Raw genomic sequence first — 20,909 nt, forward strand, 5'->3', positions numbered from 1 at the left:
CATAGGCACGAGAAAAGTTGTTGTACCATAGGCACGAGAAAAGCTGTCGTACCAGGGGCACGGAGGAAAGTTGTTGTACCATAGGCACGAGAAAAGTTGTCGTACCATAGGCACGAGGAGAGTTTGTGTGGCAAAGTGCTACTGAGCGGTGTACCAGGGGCACGGCGAAAAGTTGTTGTACCATAGGCACGAGAAAAGTTGTTGTACCATAGGCACGAGAAAAGCTGTCGTACCAGGGGCACGGAGGAAAGTTGTTGTACCATAGGCATGAGAAAAGTTGTCGTACCATAGGCACGAGGAGAGTTTGTGTGGCAAAGTGCTACTGAGCGGTGTACCAGGGGCACGGCGAAAAGTTGTTGTACCATAGGCACGAGAAAAGTTGTTGTACCATAGGCACGAGAAAAGCTGTCGTACCAGGGGCACGGAGGAAAGTTGTTGTACCATAGGCACGAGAAAAGTTGTCGTACCATAGGTACGAGGAGAGTTTGTGTGGCAAAGTGCTACTGAGCGGTGTACCAGGGGCACGGCGAAAAGTTGTTGTACCATAGGCACGAGAAAAGTTGTTGTACCATAGGCACGAGAAAAGTTGTCGTACCATAGGCACGAGGAGAGTTTGTGTGGCAAAGTGCTACTGAGCGGTGTACCAGGGGCACGGCGAAAAGTTGTTGTACCATAGGCACGAGAAAAGTTGTTGTACCATAGGCACGAGAAAAGCTGTCGTACCAGGGGCACGGAGGAAAGTTGTTGTACCATAGGCACGAGAAAAGTTGTCGTACCATAGGCACGAGGAGAGTTTGTGTGGCAAAGTGCTACTGAGCGGTGTACCAGGGGCACGGCGAAAAGTTGTTGTACCATAGGCACGAGAAAAGTTGTTGTACCATAGGCACGAGAAAAGCTGTCGTACCAGGGGCACGGAGGAAAGTTGTTGTACCATAGGCACGAGAAAAGTTGTCGTACCATAGGCACGAGGAGAGTTTGTGTGGCAAAGTGCTACTGAGCGGTGTACCAGGGGCACGGCGAAAAGTTGTTGTACCATAGGCACGAGAAAAGTTGTTGTACCATAGGCACGAGAAAAGCTGTCGTACCAGGGGCACGGAGGAAAGTTGTTGTACCATAGGCATGAGAAAAGTTGTCGTACCATAGGCACGAGGAGAGTTTGTGTGGCAAAGTGCTACTGAGCGGTGTACCAGGGGCACGGCGAAAAGTTGTTGTACCATAGGCACGAGAAAAGTTGTTGTACCATAGGCACGAGAAAAGCTGTCGTACCAGGGGCACGGAGGAAAGTTGTTGTACCATAGGCACGAGAAAAGTTGTCGTACCATAGGTACGAGGAGAGTTTGTGTGGCAAAGTGCTACTGAGCGGTGTACCAGGGGCACGGCGAAAAGTTGTTGTACCATAGGCACGAGAAAAGTTGTTGTACCATAGGCACGAGAAAAGCTGTCGTACCAGGGGCACGGAGGAAAGTTGTTGTACCATAGGCACGAGAAAAGTTGTCGTACCATAGGCACGAGGAGAGTTTGTGTGGCAAAGTGCTACTGAGCGGTGTACCAGGGGCACGGCGAAAAGTTGTTGTACCATAGGCACGAGAAAAGTTGTCGTACCATAGGCACGAGAAAAGTTGTCGTACCATAGGCACAAGCAGTGCGTGCGTGCGTGCGTGCGTGCGTGCGTGCGTGCGTGCGTGCGTGTGTGTGTGTGGCAGTTCTTCTGCGCAGTGTACCAGGGGCACATTTCAATGTGCTTTCTGGAGTACCAGGGGCACGAGGATTTTGCCAGTGGTGTTCTGCTTTGTTAGTGGGAGGGGGCTTAAGTGTGGGTCCCCGGGGCCTGCTGGAGGTCCAGGTCCATGCTAGATACGTGGTACAGGGTAACTGCAGGAGGGGGGGGGGGGGGTAATGTGGGTTCACGGGGCCTGCTGGAGGTCAAGGTCCATGCTGGATATGCGCTGGAGCGTAACTGCAAGAAAGGAAAGCTAGTGGGGGAGTAGAGCAGGGGAGTATGTGGGTCCCCAGGGCCTGATGGAGGTCAAGGGCCATGCTGGATATGCGGTGGAGGGTAACTGCAGGAGAAGGAAAGCTCATGGGGGATTAGAGCGGAGGAGTATGTGGGTCCTCGGGGCCTGCTGGAGGGCAAGGGCCATGCTGGATTTGTGGTGGAGGGTAACTGCGGGAGAAGGAAAGCTAGTGGGGGAGTAGAGCAGAGGAGTATGTTGGTCCCCGGGGCCTGCTGGAGGTCCAGGTCCATGCCCGATGTGAGTAGCAGCAGGGCCAGCGCGCCAAGGAGCACATCTTTTTCGACCGTAAAGGGAGACAGGAGGCCGACTCACTGCCTCGGCTAAATGGAGAGGGAATTTCAGCAGGGCCAGGGCAAAAGCATGGACCTTTTCAGCTGTAAGGGAGGCAAGAGCAAGGTGTGATGTAGGTCCCCGGGGCCTGCTGGAGGTCCAGGTCCATGCCCGATGTGAGTAGCAGCAGGGCCAGCGCGCCCAGGAGCACATCTTTTTCGACCGTAAAGGGAGACAGGAGGCCGACTCACTGCCTCACTGTAGTGAGCCTACACAACAACCTTTTCCTAAACCGGCCTGTTGGTTTGTATTTTTAGCCTTTTGTAGCGTTGAGTCTGTTTTCCCTGCGCATAACTAGTAAAGGTGCGGCTTTCAGCTCCTTCAAGAAGGAGAGGGGGGGGTGGGGGATTAGGCCTTTAAAATTTCAAATTCTCCTCCTCCTGTCCTCAGTGAGATTACTTTAAGCATGTTAAAGCAGTAGTCCGTAAAGATCCAAACTATACTCTGATGACCAATAACACCAAAACATCATTGCTTACCTTTATCCATTCCCATTGGGGGCTTCAGCGTCTTTTTCCATACACCAAAAAACTGCACCTTCTGGCAGAAATCTTGCCATCTTCCCTTCAGTTCATTGATGAAGTTGGCATTTTCTTTATCCAAAATGCGATGAAGCTCCTCCATCACCTATAAAATATTCAGCATACCAATACAAACATGTCAATGCATCACTGAGGAGCAAGAAGTTGGTATGATAAACATTGTTTGGCTTGACTCACATGGATTCAACAATGACTTACATGTCCAATGTCCTTGAAGCAAGGATATGCTTCTAGAACCTTTTTGTGTCTGTCCTCCTCGCGAATAGTATTTGAATCAATGAATGCTCTTCTGGCTGAAAATTCCAAATCCAGGAGCTGAGAGACATCCTGCTGGTTTGGGTTTTTTCTTTTAAACAAAGTTTGTAGGGTCTTGTAGTGTTTGGCCAAGGTTGCTGGACAGTGGGTGTCTGGACTGTTTTTTTTTTTTTTTTTTTTTTTTTTCTTTTTTTTAAATGACATCAGAAACAGCAGTATGCGACATTACGTGATGGCAGAGCTTCAGTTCATCCTTTGTCTTTTTTTTTTTTTTTTTTTTTTTTTTTTTTTAATAAATAGGACAGGGGGAATGAATGAGAGAGAGAGGGGGAGAGAAAGAAAGAAAACCCAAGGGGAGAAGAGACGGTGAGAAGGGGGGGGAAGAGAGACAAAAAAAAAAAAAAAAAAAAAAAAAAAAAAAACTCCTGGGTCACCTGTATGGAGAAAAAAAAAACAAACAAACAAACAAACAAACAGAGGAGACAGCAAACAACAAAGAGCAACATAATAATAGAGAAAACAAAGCACCATCACAATAAACTAGCTAGTCATAGATATCAGTATTTACTAAGTAATAAACGATATTGTGCAGCACGCAAGATAGACAGCGCACAGTGTGCTTTGAGGCAGCAGCCAAGAAAGCTTTAGTCCGCGTCTGTGAATACCCATGTGTGCATACCTGTGTGGATCAGCATGCTTGCATTCCAAAGGTTTCTCCATGTAATGATCTGCTAGGGAGTGTGGGGGGGCCACAGCCCCGTCCTCCAGGGTGTGAAGCGGGTATGGAGGAGATCAAAACTCCAGACATCCAGAGGCCCCCAGAACACAAGAGACCATGGAAGACCAACAGAGGGGCAGCCGCGCCACTGTCCCAGTAAGAGCTGAGGAGAGTCCCAGATGAGGGCTCGCCCAGCAGCCGCGGAGCAGAAGTCAGGGGGAGTTGCAGTGACGCGCCCGTGAGCTCCGCCGGCCCCCAGCTGCGCCTGAGTGACCGAGCCCTAGGCCGAGAGGCCGGGGGCACCCCACCTCCAAAGGGGCCCGAGCGAGCCCCAGGCCCCAGGCCCCGACAAGCGGCCGCCAAGGAGTGAGCCGGTGTGTACCCGGACGCCCACCCCCAGACACAAAGAACCACCAACACACCGACACCTGAGGGAGTCCGCCACCGGCAGGGGAAGTGGTGGTGGGTGGAGATAGGCCTCCAAACCTTGGAGGGCCTGAGGTGTCCCCAGAGAGGTGGCGTCTGATACCCAACCTGACATATAGACACAGACATACAGGCACACACAGACACAAACATCCATTCCCACCCTCATGCTCTCATATGCACTCACTCCACACTCAACCAACGTGGAGACAGACATAAAGAGACGCTGTACACACAATCACACTCCCCAAGCGTACTCTACAAACCGGGTCTAGGTACCCTTGCCCCTGGAGGGGGGAATTGCACCCAGACCCAGGTGGTGTTACCCTTTTCCCTGCGGTGGGGAGAGGCAGACCACCCCGACTCCGCAGCAGCAGGGAGGCCCCACACCCCAGACCGCAGTCGGACGGCCAACTCCTCCTACTAGCCCTCCCGCTCCAGCAGGCCGCAGAGAATGGGGGTGGGAGAAGACTCCAAACCTCCCTCCACCCGCTCATTGTAGTGTTGATGCATATGTGTTCTAAGGTGCAATTAAAACCCAGGAGGGCATGGAGCTACCTGCCAAGGAGCAGCAGGTAAGCGCATAGTCCCTCCTGCTAACCCTCAATGACTAAGTGTATTTAAAATTGAGAGGTGGGCAACGACGTCAGGGGTGAGGTATACACCCTGATGGTGATTTGGACTCCGTGATTGTGCCCACCCCCAAGATCCTATATGTATGTGTAATGAGAGTGTGAATAATGTGAATGTCTAAGTTGTGGGATAAAATTGAGGCAGAGGCAGCCAGAAGGGGACGGGGGGGGGGGGGGGGTAGCCTCCTCTGCACCCTGGTGACATACCCCCACTCCAAGGCCCTACATGTGTGGGTGGTTGTGGAGGAGCGGGAAGAGGGAGGCAGCTGGAGATGGGGAGGGAAGGAAGGGAGGGGCAGGTAACCCCTCCCTGGGGCCAGCTCCCCCGCTGACCCCAGTAGGCACTCCCACCCTCCGCGACCCGCCAGGGAAGGGGGGCCCAGGCCCATCAGACCGGGGCCCAGTGCAGTAGCGCCCCCCGGCTCCACAGAGCCCTGGACAGTCCACCCAACCCCACCACAGAGAAAACTGCACCCACCCCACCAACCACACATCTTCCAGACTACATAAGACGGTAAACGCCCAGGCTGAGATCTTCCTCCACCTCTCCTGTATCTCCCCCTCCTGCAGAGAGTTCCTGAGAGAAGAAAGCTCCTGCCAGATGTGACCATCCCCCCCACCAGTTGAAGAGCCCCCCAGGCGGCTCGATGCACCGGCGGCACCCTGCTCCAGGGCCGGGCCCCCATGCACCCACCCGCCCACAACCCCGGCAACACACCAACCAGGACCCGAGCCCCCGAGGCCCGGCCCGGGCCCCCGCCCAGAGACGGAGCACCCCCAGAACCTCACGCCCATCCCGGACCCACCCAGGGGCAGCCAGGTTGCCAGGTCAGTAACCCACGTCCGTCAGCACAGACCCTCCCCTAGCCCCGCTGCACGCAGCCGCGAGGAAACAGTCACCTGAGAGCCAACAGAGCCCTCAACCGGACGTGACCGCTACCCCGGGTTGAGCCCCCCAAGGAGGATGCCTCCGGGGAACCCCCCGACGCCCTAAGCCTGTCCCTACCCCCTCACCAATCACAACAGTGAAGGCGGGACCAAACTATGACCCCCCACCCCCACTAGGTGATGGAGCTGATAAAAGGGGCCCAGAGCAATTGATCTGATGTGGTGGCAGAGGCTGTGTCAAGACTAATGTAATCTAATAGATAATTTCTATATTGGTTAGAATTAAGATTATTTTTATTTTTCCAGTTCATGAGGACTGTTTTCTTGGCTATGCATAGGGCAGTGAAGATCATATGGGCTATATTCTTTTCTGAAGTGACATTATCTAAGCTGCCCAACAAACACACTAAGGGGGAGGTTGGAATGTTACATTTCAGACATTTTGATAAGTCTTCACATATCTCGCGCCAAAACTTTTGCACTGGTGGACAGAACCAAAGAGCGTGGATGTAATTGTCTGGTGTATTGCCTTGACAGTGTGAGCAGTTGTTGGAAGATGTAAAGCCCATCTTGAACATCCGATGACCTGTATAGTGCACTCTATGAAGTATTTTGTATTGTATTAATTGCAGACTGGGATTTTTAATTAATTTAAAAGTTTTTAAGCAAATCTGAGACCAGAAGTTTTGGTCTAGGTTGACTGATAAATCTGCTTCCCACTTTGCAGTAGGAAGGGATATTGATTCATCTAATTTAGAAAGTGTTCTGTATATTTTAGATAATAATTTGGGGGATTTAAGAGTAAGAAAATGTGCCGCACTTAGTGGTGTTTGTAATTCAACTTGACTGAGGTTAAATTTCTTTTTTACTATGGATTTAATTTGTTGATATTCTAAAAACCTTGTCTTGTTGATCCCATATTGTTCAACTAGTCTGTCAAATGGAATAAATTCTGTTCCCTCTAATATATGTTCTAAGTATTTAATTCCTTTACAACTCCATTCTGGGAAATTAATCATATTATTGTTTTGTAATATGTCAGGGTTATTCCAGATAGGTGTACGTTTGCATGGGATTAATGAAGACTCCGTTATTTTTAGAAACTCCCACCATGCTGTTAGAGAAAAGCTGATGTTGATACTTTTAAAGCATTCATGTCTTTTGATGTTTGAGCTAATAAATGGTAGGTCTGAAATCTCTAGATCCTTGCATAGTGCCTGTTCAACATCTAGCCAGGGCTCAACTAAGAAGGTATGTTTTAACCATTCTGAGATGAACTGAAGCCTGTTGGCTAAGAAGTATTGGTGAAAATTAGGCAGATCTAATCCTCCTCTATCCTTGGTTCTTTGTAGCGTTTTTAAGCTAATACGCGGGGGTTTATCTTTCCAAAGGAATTTGGAAATATATGAATCCAGAGATCTGAACCAATCTTGTGATGGTTTGTTAGGGATCATCAAAAATAAGTAATTTATTTTTGGCAAGATCATCATTTTTATAGTGGCGACCCTTCCCATGAGTGATATGGGTAAAGATTTCCATCTAGTCAGATCGCCTTCTACTTTCTTTAGAAGTGGGATGTGGTTTAATTTAGTTAAGTCTGAAAGCTTAGGAGAGATATTAATACCTAAATATTTAATATTTCCGGATTGCAGTGGGGCAGAGGAAGAATTATGGAAGGAGCAGTTAATGGGGAGAACTGTAGATTTTGGCCAGTTAATTGAATAATCTGAAACTCTTGAAAACCAGTTTATTAAAGTAATTACCTCAGAGAGGTTGGTTTGTGTGTTTTGCAGAAAAAGCAACACATCATCCGCATAGAGACTGATTTTATGTTCTATGTTCTTACATTTTATGCCCTTAATTGTTGTAGCCTGTCTAAATGCTGCTGCTAGAGGTTCGATAAAAATTGCAAAAAGTGAGGGGGAGAGTGGGCATCCCTGTCTGGTGCCCCTCAGGAGACAGAAGCTGGAGGATGTCTGGTCATTTGTTCTGATACGAGCCGTTGGGGAATTGTATAATATTCTTATCCAGTTTATGAAAGAGTTTCCAAAACCAAATTTGTGTAAAGTTGCGAATAAAAATTTCCAATTAACTCTGTCAAATGCTTTTTCTGCATCTAGAGATAATATTATGGCTTCGATGTTTTTATCGTATGAGTAGTCTATTAAATTAAGTAATCTACGAGTGTTTGTTGAGGAGTGCCGACCTTTTATGAAACCAGTTTGGTCAGGATGAATTAAGAGGGGGGTCATTTTCTCTAATCTCTTTGAGAGAGCTTTGCAGATTATTTTAAGGTCTACATTTAAAAGAGAAATTGGACGATAGCTTGAGGGAAATAAAGGGTCTTTGCCTGGTTTTAGCAGGAGACTAATGTTGGCAGAATTCATATTTGGTGGTAGTCTGCCCTTTTCCTCGATTTCCTGCAACATGCTGTGGAATACTGGTGCCAAAATTGTCCAGAATTCTTTGTAGAATTCTGCAGGGAAGCCGTCTGGACCTGGAGCCTTATTATTGGGCATACTTATCAGGGCTTCCTGGAGTTCACTTGGCGTCAGTGGCGAATCCAATTCCATTGCTTGACTGTCTAGTAATTTTGGAAGAGTTACGTTGTCAAGAAACAGATCAATTTCATTTTTAGATGGGTTTATTTGTGGTGAGTATAAAGTTTCATAGAAATCCCTAAAAATGTTGTTTATTCTTCCAGGATCATATATTGTGTTCCCCGATAAATCTTTAGCAGCACATATAGTTGTTTTTTCTTTATTTATTTTTAGCTGGTTAGCTAGAAATCGACCTGATTTGTTACTGTGTTCAAAATTCTGCAAGCGAAGTCTTTGTATAAGGAATTGTGTTTTTTTATTAATAGTTTCATTTAATTCTAGTTTTGTTTTGCATATTTTGTTCAATGTTTCCTGATCTTGGTGGGACGCGTAGGCTTCTTCTAGTGATTTGATGTTTTTTTCTAATTCCTGAATATTTTTGTTTTCTTCTTTCTTTTTGTGTGATGAGAAAGAAATTATTTTACCTCTCATCACAGCTTTCCCTGCTTCCCATAGAACAGAAGCAGATATTCCGGGAGTGTCATTAAAGTCTAAATATGAAGTCCATTCCTTTTTAAAGTATTTAATAAAGTCTTCATCTTTAAGTAGTGATATATTAAATCTCCAGTTTTTACTTGGCGTAGTATTATTCTTGTGCATTAGTGTTAAAGATACAGGAGCATGATCGCTGACAGCTATAGGATGAATCTCAGTGTCTGAAATGTCACACAGCAGTGAGCTGCTGACCAAAAAATAATCCAGACGAGAGTAAGAGTGATGAACATGCGAGAAAAAAGTATATTCCTTACTGGTGGGGTGAAGAGAGCGCCATGCATCGCAAAGACCAAAGTCGTTCATATACTGTTTGATTATATTTGTGGACTGCCAATTACGCTGAGTTCCTGTTGTGTTGAGCCTATCCATTTCTTCATTTAGTCCAAGGTTGAGGTCACCGCCAAGAATGAGTGTGCAATCAAGGTGTTCAGAGAGTGCACTAAAAAAACCGTGGAAGAATGAGGGTTCATCAACATTTGGACCATATATACTAACAATACATAGTTTTTTGTTCAATATTGATAGTTTAATAATTAGAAATCTACCCTCTGGATCTATAACTGTATCGAGTACTGTAAAATTAACATTTTTATGTATTAAAATTGCTACTCCCCGTTGTCTAGAATTATAACCGGCTGCAAACACGTTAGGAAACTCAGGTGTTTTAAGTTCATTTAAACCTGTGACAGGTTTGTGAGTTTCTTGTAATAAAACAACATCTGCCTGTAGTTTTTTAAGCTGGTTAAATATTTTTAACCTCTTTCCTCTGGTGCCAGCTCCATTTACATTCCATGTGACAAACCTCAGCATGCCCTTAATTGTGCGTGTATGTTTAATGATGTATGCTGGGTGTTTCGTTTAGACAGGTGGAGAGAATATGGAAACATCCCTTGTTTGTAAATAGAAAGAGAAAAAGAAGTGTGGTGAGAGACTCCATAAGTCTGACTATGTGTGTGAATATTCACTAATATGAACAAGCGTGGCTTGCTTATGTGTCCTGCAAGTCTGTGCGTGCTGTGAGGCTGTTGTGAATGTGCTGCCGTTGAGCTGATGTGTTTGCGTGATCGTGTTGTGAAAATATGGAGAAATAGAGGGTGTTGTTTGTAGGTGAGTGGGGAAGTAGGTGACCACAGCAGTGAAAGACAAGAGAAAGAAAGAAACCACATGAACTGTGAGCGACAACAAAAAAAAGGAAACGAAACGGAAACATTCCAATTAAAGCAATGACGGAGGGTGACGGTGTTATATCTGCTATGACATCCTACTGATATTACTAGGTTAAACATATTTTAAAGGAGAAAGTGTGAATGAATAAGAAAAGAGTGTAGCGGGTTCTTATCTGGAGTGCAGTCAGTATAACCACGGTGTGGTGCCGGGGTCGCGGTACAGCTGTCCGTCCACGTAGAGCCGGTCCACAGCGATGACAGCACGGGAGCCTTTCTGGATAAAGCTACGTCGAACTGGGAACAGGACCTTGCGTCGTTCCAGGATCTCTTTGGGGAACTGGTCGTTCACGCTGAAGTCCGTTCCTTTCAGCTCTCTGCCGCGACTCTTCACCTGTTCCTTTTGTTTGAATTGGCTGAATTTGGCCACAATAGGCCGTGGTCTCCCGGTCCGCGACCGCGCGCCCCCCAAGCGATGTACTCTATCGAAGTCGATGTTCTTTACGGTGTCCTCCGGCAGCTTCAGGTGGATTTTAATGAAGCTTTTCACCGTTGCCTCTGCGTCCTCTCCGGCAGTTTCTGGAATACCAGAAAACACAAGATTATCTCTCATGCTACGGGCTTGTAAATCGATAACGGACTCTTTTATTTTTTTATTTTCAATGTTTAGCTGGGTCACGTTATCGGTGAGAGATTTAACCGACTCCCGTAGCGTGGCATTTTCAGCAGCAAGCGTTTCCACCTGCTGCTGGCTGAATTCCAGGGATTCTCTCAGAGATTTAAATTCCCGGTGTAAGATCTCCACCAGGGACAGCCTCGCATCGAAACTGGACAATCGCTTGTCGATGGACTCCAGGATTTCTGCGATGTCTTTGCCGGCAGGCGATGTTGTACCGGGGGAGTCTGCCTGGCGACTTCTCTTCGATGACGGCGTCTCGATTTTGGCCGGGGAAGATGCACTCTGGGCCTTATGCATTACTAAATCTTGAAAACAGCGGTCGATGTAATCTTGGAGAGCGTCTAAACTCTCCCCGTTGTCCTCCAGGGTGTTAGAGATGATAAAACAGATGTTGTTAGTTATATGACAATTGATTAGTATATTTGGAAATACTGAAGCTTGGAAAACCTTTGTTAAACTCTATGCTACCATTTGCTTTTTCTCCGCCAAAATCTCCGGCGTCTGACGTCACCTACAACATCACTTCCGTCACTTACCTCTCACTTCCTGTGTCTGGACTGTTGATATCTGCAGGCTTGTTTGCTGCAAGACACAAAATTACATAAACAATGTCTCTCACTTTAAAAAAAAAATCTGTCATTAATTATGTCATTAAAATGACAAGTGTCTATAGACTATACTTTAATGGAGTTAAATCTTAAAAAAAAAAAAATACAGCTCTGAACTTAACTATTAAATACTTATTCATTTTTCAAAATATTTACCATGTAAATGCCAATTTACATATGGTCATGCAATCATATACAATTATATGTAGGCACACAAGTGCACCCCTACAAAGAAGTGCCCACACACACACACAGCCATGAGGCAGTTGGATGGACTCACTATTAGGACTTGGCAGGGTAGAGGGTTCTTCTTCAAGTAGGTTTTGTGCTTTCCTTTTTCCTTAAAGACATAGCAAAGAGATATTTTGTGTCAGGGTAATACACTTTAAAAAATAGTTTGGAACCTAAATTAAAAAACAGTTAAAAAGAGAGAAAAAAAAAAGCCTCTAGTGAGGCACATTGTTTTTTAAAAACATTACTTTACATGATATACTGAGTGGTTAGAGACAGTGATGTTGCACAGACTTATACTATAAACACACCACAATACCCAGCTCTTTAAATTTATAATATACTGGCTTTTATTAATACCAATACTTTATTAACATTAATTTCCACAGAAATGTTAACAAACTGATGATAAAACAGGAAAAATGTGATGTAGTTATCATTTTCTGATGCCCATTTTAAAGCCTTTTACTTCTGTCATGTCAGGACTGCCATCTTGACTCAACATGCAGGTATATTTGTTTTATTTTTTTATGATGACCACACAGTTTGTAAATGTAAAGTTGAAACTCACCTTCTAACTCACTTGTTTTACTGGCCGACTCTGGGCTGCTCCTCCCTTCTGTGGACAGATCCAGAATGATTGTTGAGTCACTTGAATCCATTTCTTCTACGTCACTTGGCTGATCAAGACGTCGCCTCTTGGCAGAGCTGCGAAGATTAGTCAGTTAATCAATTAGTTATCAACTATAAACTCAATCAATTCATATCTTTATTGTACAGCCATTTTCAAATATACAAAGTGTAACACAAAGTGCTTCTTCCTTTCATGCTAAAACAGGTGAGGAAACTAAAGGCAGGTCACCAAATACTTGATTGATCACATTGGATCACTTCTTTCTTTCCTTAATAAAATGCCCAAACATGATTTTAGCTTTTTTGTTTGTCCTCTATCGTTGAAATTAAAATTGTCAGGTTGTGGACAAAAGAAGACTTTTGGGGAAAAACTTTCACAACTTTCAAACATCGTACTGACTAAACAACTTATCAATTAATGAGGAAAATGAATAACAGAATTATCATAGTTAAAATTAAAATTAATTAGTTGCAGCCTTACCTCTTTGAATGTCTCCCATCTGGAGTGGCTTTTTGTGGGGATCTCACATTTTGCAGTCTTTTGTTTAGCTGTGTGTACACAGTAACCTGTATAGGACATTTAATACATTTTTCCAACCACTACTAAAATGTCCAACATGAAACACTTTGGTATTGAAGTGGATGCATTTCACTTACCCATGTATTCTTGATGCCTTGGTCCTGTAGCATAGGGTAGTACTGCACTATTCTCTTTGCCATTGCTGTAATTTCTGGTTTTGATGGGTATCTATGCGATTCTCCATCCCCTTTTGCCCTCAGGATTGCAATCATACTAGTCATGGTGTTTCGGATGAGCCGAGATCTGAGCTCCTTTGACATTTTGCAGCTGCGCTCTTCACCTTTCTTTGACAACTCAAAGTATTGTTGGCGGACTTGCTCAAGCTCAGTGTCAGTGTGCAATACATATTCTGGATAGAATAACTTCACAACCTTTTCAGGGCTTGTGCATTTTGCAGCAGTTGCATTTACAGTAGTGGATGTCTGTTGCTTGGGTGACTCATTAATGGAGGAGCTGGTTGAAGATTTTGAGTCATCTTGGCCAGATTCCTATAAAATAAATAATAATGAATAAAAGCAAAACGCAATTTTTGTGTGTGTGTGTGTGTGTGTGTGGAGAGGGGGGAATAGTGAAGAGCCATTCAACTCTGCCCGCGGTTAAACTAGTTGTAATCGGACAAAAACACGACGATGCCAATTTTAAGTGGTGGTGAGTGACTGAGAAACTGACCTCCAGTACATCCTGACAAGCACGTCAGACAGCTTTTCTCCGTAAAAAGTTCTCTGGGCCTGGGAAAAGATCCTGCAAGTCTTCACGAGACAGGGTGCCCATCATTCCCTCGCTGATGTTTGCAGCTATGAACACATTGGAAGAAAAACATAGCAAGATGAAATTATGCCCTACAAAGGAAACTGCATGAGAGATGAGACTATGAAAGTTGACACTTCATTAAAATTGTGTTGCTATTGCTAACTAGTTTAGTATAGAAATGTGGATACCTCATTGTCTGCTACTGTTTTTTGTATAGAGCTAATGATCAACATGCTAAAAAGACTGTACTTAAGTAAAAGTAGTGTTACTTCAAAATAAAATGAAGTAGAAGAAAAAAGTATTCTCCTCAAAAAAATTACTTAATTAAATTAAAAAATATATATCTGCTGGGCTAACTGCTGTGGAAAAATTCTGTTTACAGACAAATTGTCACACTACTTTAGTAGCATTGTTGACCTCATTTTTTATATATTGGACACTGAATTTTTATCCAGCTTTAGGTATTATTAAAGGAACTGAGCTTTTTGGAATGTAGTGGAGTACAGTTACTTCTTTACAAATCTACTCAAGTAAAAGTGTAAACTATAGTGCAGTAAAACTACTCTTAAGTACTTTTTTCCCCCAAAAGTTAATCAATTAAATGTAAATTGGTAAATGTTACTGAGAATTATCCACCTCTAAGGATGAATAAATACACTTGCATAAGTAAAACAAATAACTACAAATGTTCCTAAAATGAGGAAATGATCACATGAAATGGAAGGTAAAAAAAATTACTTAAACATCATCAACGACATTATTTATAAAATAATGTAATTTGCACACTTCCGTGTTCATACACCTATGTAAAACATAAGTCCATTTAATCTGTTTAAAAATAAATTTGCATACATTACCCTTTAAAACCGACACTGTGACCTCATCCAGTCCTTCCATGCTGTTAGCCTACTTAGCACACTAGTTAGCTTTTTTGGCGTTAGCTTGCCTCGTCCAGTCACTGTTCGGCTGCAACGTTACACAATATAAACACACCAAAACATTTAGAACTTTCGAAAGGAGTGTAATATGTACAAAAAATGAGCACTGTATAATACATTTTAACTTACTTCCAATGAAACGCGAATGCAAAGAACTCTGGGACAGTAGTGGCAGGCACGTGTCTACATGAACTTAAGATGTCCACCAGATCATTCACGACAGCCAGAAACGAAGTTCGTCTTCAATTTGCCTGACATTTCTTTGGCCCAAAAATCCTAAAAGGATGATTGATTGGTGTGCATTGCAAAATAACGTTAATTATTATAGGTTAATAAAAAAAATTTTTACTTTATCCCCCACATTTACGACAATTTAGCAGGCGCGTTTAACCATGGTAACGAGTTATTTTACGGCACAACTGCAGCCCGCGCTACCGAATGAAACATACTAGCTTCCAACATGACTTGGCGTTGCTTTATATGCTACGTGTTTGTAGCATTGAGTCTGAGACAACTTTTGAGTCACATTAATACCATGCACAGCCGCAGCCCTGACTTTCGCGTGGTGTGTGGAATTGATGGCTGTCCGAGTGAGTACAGAGTATATAACTCTTTCTACTATCACGTAAAGCGGACACACGCGCGTCACCTTCTCGGAGTGGAAGCGGATGAGGAGGATGGATCAACCCGCCACGGTTTACCTGGAGCAGGTGAAAGGACGGCCCCAATCAACCAAACTAACGCCAGTTCTTCAGTAACTGACGAGGGCTCAAGCATCCCCGCACTAACGGTAAGTTATTTTAACAAAAGCCAGAGAAACGAGCTGCAGAAGCTGTAACATAATGTTAGCATTTACTTTGGCTGATCCAAGTACGTCCATTAAATGTGTTGTTTTTGACAGACTCATGTTGTACTTTTATTTTAACAGTGATGAGTGTCGAACTAGTTGTTTCGCTAAATTAAGTAACTCACCTGAAACGTAAATGAGAGCTGTGGCAGAAACGCAAAGCTGCAGTCTTGTCAGACTGTTTTTTTTTTTTCAGTCATCCGTTCGTTCGCTCCGGTGAATGCATCCAAACTTTGCAGAAAGTCCTATTAGTTTAAAAAAAGTTGATATATTGTTGAAATACGTGTTGAAATCAGCTGGTAAAAGCCAGTCAGCTAACTGAATAGGTCGCTATCATGTTTACATATGTGTTCAAGGTCAATTTAAGCCATGTCCACACGTACACGGGTATTTTTGAAAACGGAGATTTTCCGTTTTCGTTTTAAAAAATAATCCCGTCCACACGTAAAGGCAGAAATGAAGGAAAACACTGCTAGGAACATGCCAAAGCAACAGGTGGCGATATATTCCTAACCGTGCAGCAATGTTGGCCAATCAGAAGTCTAGAAGCCTCGGTGGGAAAAAGTAAACAAAGCTGGGGCATAGAAGCAGAAGCAAGTGGTATGTGTGGAGGGACAGTAACTGTGTGTGTATATGTAAGCATTTAAACAGTGCAGAGAGTAGAAGTAACAGTATTGTAGAAATTCATTTCACCGAAATAATAACGTGGCGCACAGTGTGACGTCAAAAAATGAGCACACCTTTGACACTGCGTTTTCTCCATTTTTATGTCCACACGTAAATGCAAAAACGGAGTTTTAGAAAATATCCACCCTGGCCGGAGTTTTTAAAAATCTCCCTTTTCAGTGACCAAAAACGCCGTTTACGTGTGGACGAAAGGTGCAAACGCATAGAAAAATCTGCGTTTTCAAAAATACCCGGGTACGTGTGGACGTAGCCTAAGAGAATGACTATTAGGCAAAGCAAACCAAAATTACATGATTTGTTCAGAGTTACTGTCAAAAAAAAATTTAAACACACAAAAAAATACTCATCTTCACATTAATAAGAGCATTAAAGTCAATATTACTTTTATTGTCAGTATTGGTCATTTTTTTTAAAGGTGAAATTACTAAATATAACATATTTCAAATTGTCAGTAACTTGTCCAACAGTAAATAACTGACATAACTAATTAATAAAGTACAATAAAGTAAAGTAAAGTAAAGTACTTTCATACAAACCAATCAGTAAGTTATTTTGTATATTTTTTAAATGAGTAATCAGTTATAAATAACTATTTGCATTTCTGAAGTAACAGTAAGACTACTGACAACATTAACTGTTACTTTTTTTTCTAAAACTATCTTTTGTTTTTCTTTTCTTTACCTTTTTTCTTAGTAACTCAGGAGGTTATGTTTTTGGTGGCATTTGTCTGACTGTTAGCAAAATAACTCAAAGTTATGGACAGATTTTAAATTTTCAGGAAATGTCACAAATGGGCCAATAAACAAGTAATTCAATTTTGGGGGTGATCAGGCATGATCAAGGAATTTAAACTATACTGTACTGAACTCTCCATGTGCTTTGCTAGTCTTATTAATCTATTATCAAGTACTGCTTTGTTTGTCATTTTAGTTGTCATTTTAAAAGCTCAAATTAAAGACATCAGTCAGTAAAAATACATCTACCTTGTACCTTATGGGCATGAATCTAGCTAACTAATGAATGCAATATTGTTTGGTGATTGCTACCTATCAATGCAATTATTTATTTCTGTTTTAATAGATATGTTTTTGTTATTCTGTTTCAGAGTGGATTTCAAGAAGATGGAGAGGGTCACCTGAATCTTGACATTTATAAACATGCAACTGCATTTCTTCTTCAAGCCAAGGAAACCCATCGACTGACACAGGTAATTTATGCCATTAATTTTCCATTGAATTGTATTTCATTGTTAGAGAACCTAAAAGCAATATGCTTAACTTGTGCTTAACAGTGCTCAAGCTATAACTTGGGCACTGTTCAGACCTGGCATCTTGAATGATCTGATCATAAATGGACAGCTATAGGTATGTGAGTGAAACACCTGACATTCGAATGTGTCTCCATGTAATTCATGGGTGACCACTCAGATCTCACTCCCCCACTATATATGGAAATAGACATGTATGTTGCATCCAAAATCTGCCTATCACTATATTTCCTTAGCATGAGCTAAGAATAGAGACAACATAATACACACAACACAAATTTTCAATTTGCATTTCCACCTATGATCCGATTCCTCAAAATGCATTATAATTAAGTGAAAACAAGGTTTTAACGTTGCATAAGACAATATTATTCTTTACAAAAAAAATTGGGTGGTGGGGGTAACTTATTTTGCTCATTGCATCTCACTAACTTTATGTAGCTGAAGGTTTCATTTTTCAAAAATTGTGTCTCTGTGAGTTTGCATGTTGACTGTGTTCTCATATGAATTTTGTAATTAAGGATTTTCCTTTGTTTTTTCCTCTTCCACAGAGAGCTGTTAACCACATCGTGAGTGGAATCCAGCAATATCAGGCCGTATTATTGGAGCACCTAAAACAACAAATGAGTGACATGATTGAGAGACATTCTGGGGACCTGGATCAACTAAAGAGTGATGCAGTGGGGGTATTTGACCAGTTTGTTGACCCTTTCACTCAAATTGCTTCCACCCATTTGCAGGACAAGACCATCAAAGAACTGTTAAAACCAGTTGAACCAGAGATTATTGTCACAAAACAAACAGTCTGTTATTCGAAGCGTGGAGACTCCAGAGTTCTTGCCATTAAAGACCATTGTTTTCATTACATACCGTTGGTGAAAAGTTTGGAGCAGCTGCTATCACATCCAAGAATGCTTGCAATGATTGATGAGAGGCCAAAGCCATGCAAGGATGGCTTTCTTCATGATTTCATTGATGGAGACATTTTTAAGTGGCACCCACTGTTTATTAAAGTCCCTACAGCATTACAGTTGATTTTATATACAGATGAAATTGAACTATGCAATCCTCTTGGATCTTGGGCAAACAAGAACAAGCTGTTATTGATTTATTACACCTTAGGTAACATCAGCCCTAAGTACAGATCAAGACTTCCTGCTATTCGTCTGCTTGCCATGGTAAAATCAAAAGATCTTTCCCGTTGTGGTATAGATGAGATATTTGAGAGGATTAACCGTGACTTAATTGAGCTGTGTGATGGTGTCCAAGTTGTCACTGCAAGTGGTGAGAGGACAATTCATGGGGCACTCATATCTGTGTGTGGAGACACTCTAGCTCAGCATGAAGTGGCTGGATTTAAGGAAGGAGTGGGTTTTGCCTACAGTAAATGCAGGCACTGCGAATGCCACTTTGAAGACATGCAGGAAAAATTTAATGAAGATTTTTTTGTTAAAAGGACCATGGCCAGTCATAACAGGCAATGTAATGACATTGAGAAGGCAAGTACGGACTTTCTGAAAGACAAACTAAAAATAACGTATGGTATAAACAGGAGAAGCAAGTTAACAGAATCTCCTCACGTTGATATAATCAATCAAACCCCACAAGACATCATGCATGTTATTCTTGAAGGCGTTGCCCCATATGAAATCAAATGTGTTTTAAAGAATCTTGTGCTTTCAGGGCAAATGAACTTAGATTCATTCAATAGTGCAATTTTGTGTTTCCCTTATTCTCCTGTTGATGTGAGGGATAAGCCTTGCCCCATATCTGTCAGTACGCTGTCATCAAATGACAATAAATTGAAACAGTCAGCTGGGCAGATGCTGGTTTTGTTGAAGATCCTTCCATTTCTTATGGACAAAATTGGAGAAAATCATTACACACAAATGCTACGTAACATGTTAGAGATCATAAAAATTCTGTTTTCACCTATTATTGCTGTCTCAACTCTCTCCAGATTGAAGCTTTTAATAGAGCAGCATTTAAAACATTTCAAACAACTGTTTCCAGATGAAAATATTATACCTAAACAGCATTATTTACTGCATCTTCCTTCTCAGATTAAGGCTCTTGGTCCTACAGTGAGGCATATGTGTATGCGTTTTGAGTCAAAACATTGTTTCTTCAAGCAGTGGGCTCTGAAAAGTAGTTTTAAGAATATTTGTAAATCTCTTGTGAAGCACAACCAACTTTATGAATGTAGTCAGAACGTGCATGAGAAACATCCCATTTTTTCAAGTGAAGTCGACATGGGTCCAGCCAAAGAGGTGAAAAATGTTCATTATGTAGAAGGCAAGATTAAAGACTTCATTGAGCAAGTTGAACATGTAGTTTCTGTACAGTGGATTATGCTACATGGAAATATACATTCATGTGAAAAATCTTTGGTTATTTCTGATGTCATAAATGATGCTCCAGAGTTTGCACTTGTTAAAAACATCTATATTGTAAATGCATCTGTGTATTGTTTTGAATGCCAGCCTCTCTCTACAGTTGGGTGGAATGATCAATATTTAGCTTATGAGGTAGAAGTTCCCTGTCTAGCTCAGGCAAATATTTTTGTGGATGCTGGAAATCTTGTTGATTATACAGCATACCACTATGTAAACTTTAATAACAGCAAGTACATTCCAGTGAAGTATGATCTAACTGACATCATCAAACATTATTCTTGAGTCTTTTGTGAATATGTGGGCTGAAATAAGGTTTTTAAAGACTGGCAAAAAAATTGTTCTATTTACTTTTTATTTTACTTTTGGCGCAATCTGTTCAGTGAGGGAAACAATTTCAGTGTTTTGCCTCTTTTTCAATGTCACATTGATATGGTTTGACTGGTATGTAAGAAAAATAAATACACTGTGCTTAAGATACTAAGACTCATAATAATGCAATGTTGGGCATGATATTAACCTGCAGTTCTCAATAAAGTAGATTTGATGTCCTGATTCAAGTTAGGTCTATTTCTTGAAACAAGATGATACATCTTTTACAAATAACACATCAGCTTAAAACGTTTATGAAATGCCAAAAAAGCTTGTTTCGTGTGAGATATGACTCAAAACAATATGTTTTCAAGAGTTTTTCACTTAACAAGATATCCAAGATGCACTGTCTAAAAACAAGTTCCTATATCTCACTGAAATGTTACTCTTTAGCTGATTATGGCTTATTTTAAGTGTGATTAGATATTTTGACTTGAAATAAGACAAATATACTTGGTAAGATTTTGAGTTTTTGCAGTGTGATGTTTGATGTGTGTTGGCGCAGTAATAAATAGCTTGATCACAGCTCTTTCTGTGTTGCAGACTTTATTTTAAAAATTCCACGACCCCCCCCCCCCCCCCCACCCTCCCACTGTGAACATGAATTGAATATTCACTGCCAAATACAGGTGACACTTTCGCCTCTGCTGTTACTGCCCTAGAACAATACTTTTCACCCAAAGGTGAATGTTGTTGTGGAAAGACATGCTTTCAGACAGCGAACACAAGCTTCACACAAGACTGTTATCCAGTATGTGGCCAGCTTGTGTGACCTTGCTTCTAAATGTGAGTTTGATGACAGGACAGAAGAAATGATCCGTGATCAGCTAGTGGAACATGTGTCTAGCCCCAGCATAAGA

General features: G+C 42.2%; 2 protein-coding genes and 1 long non-coding RNA gene across 3 annotated transcripts; 1 reads left to right on the forward strand and 2 right to left on the reverse strand.

The window, feature by feature from the left end:
- Window positions 1–2,609: 2,609 nt before the first annotated feature.
- LOC146688663 (uncharacterized) lies at window positions 2,610–3,298 on the reverse strand. Its single transcript, XR_014915989.1, has 3 exons — window positions 3,086–3,298; window positions 2,825–2,972; window positions 2,610–2,664 (listed from the first exon to the last, which is right to left on the reverse strand). It is a non-coding gene; the product is annotated as an uncharacterized LOC146688663 (long non-coding RNA).
- A 7,977-nt stretch (window positions 3,299–11,275) lies between these two features.
- On the reverse strand, window positions 11,276–13,954 carry LOC146688664 (uncharacterized). The gene is made up of 6 exons (XM_085437489.1): window positions 13,465–13,954; window positions 12,873–13,283; window positions 12,697–12,782; window positions 12,154–12,290; window positions 11,632–11,691; window positions 11,276–11,325 (listed from the first exon to the last, which is right to left on the reverse strand). Exons 2-6 carry the CDS (start codon window positions 13,053–13,055, stop codon window positions 11,276–11,278), a joined length of 516 nt encoding a protein of 171 aa, XP_085293615.1. The 5' UTR covers window positions 13,056–13,283; window positions 13,465–13,954.
- Window positions 13,955–14,861: 907 nt separating this feature from the next.
- LOC146688665 (uncharacterized) lies at window positions 14,862–20,257 on the forward strand. Its single transcript, XM_085437283.1, has 3 exons — window positions 14,862–15,273; window positions 17,123–17,224; window positions 17,836–20,257. The coding sequence occupies exons 1-3, from the start codon at window positions 14,944–14,946 to the stop codon at window positions 19,960–19,962; spliced, it is 2,559 nt and encodes an 852-aa protein (XP_085293409.1). The 5' UTR covers window positions 14,862–14,943; the 3' UTR covers window positions 19,963–20,257.
- Window positions 20,258–20,909: the final 652 nt, after the last annotated feature.

The sequence above is a fragment of the Copadichromis virginalis genome, linkage group LG17 (genome assembly GCF_057382275.1).
Source record: "Copadichromis virginalis isolate Kocher_CV1m ecotype Utaka linkage group LG17, C_Virginalis_male_GT1.1, whole genome shotgun sequence".
Lineage (NCBI taxonomy): Eukaryota > Metazoa > Chordata > Actinopteri > Cichliformes > Cichlidae > Copadichromis > Copadichromis virginalis.

Bases quoted from the DNA above. Each gene is read 5' to 3' on its own strand.
- LOC146688664 (XM_085437489.1), bottom strand. From the start codon at position 13,055: ATGTCAAAGGAGCTCAGATCTCGGCTCATCCGAAACACCATGACTAGT. The intron at 12,783-12,872 runs GTAAGTGAAATG...TGTCCTATACAG, and splicing joins AAGGCATCAAGAATACATGG to GTTACTGTGTACACACAGCT. The intron at 11,692-12,153 runs GTGAGTTTCAAC...TATGTCTTTAAG, and splicing joins TAAAACAAGTGAGTTAGAAG to GAAAAAGGAAAGCACAAAAC.
- LOC146688665 (XM_085437283.1), top strand. From the start codon at position 14,944: ATGACTTGGCGTTGCTTTATATGCTACGTGTTTGTAGCATTGAGTCTG. The intron at 15,274-17,122 runs GTAAGTTATTTT...ATTCTGTTTCAG, and splicing joins CAAGCATCCCCGCACTAACG to AGTGGATTTCAAGAAGATGG. The intron at 17,225-17,835 runs GTAATTTATGCC...CCTCTTCCACAG, and splicing joins AAACCCATCGACTGACACAG to AGAGCTGTTAACCACATCGT.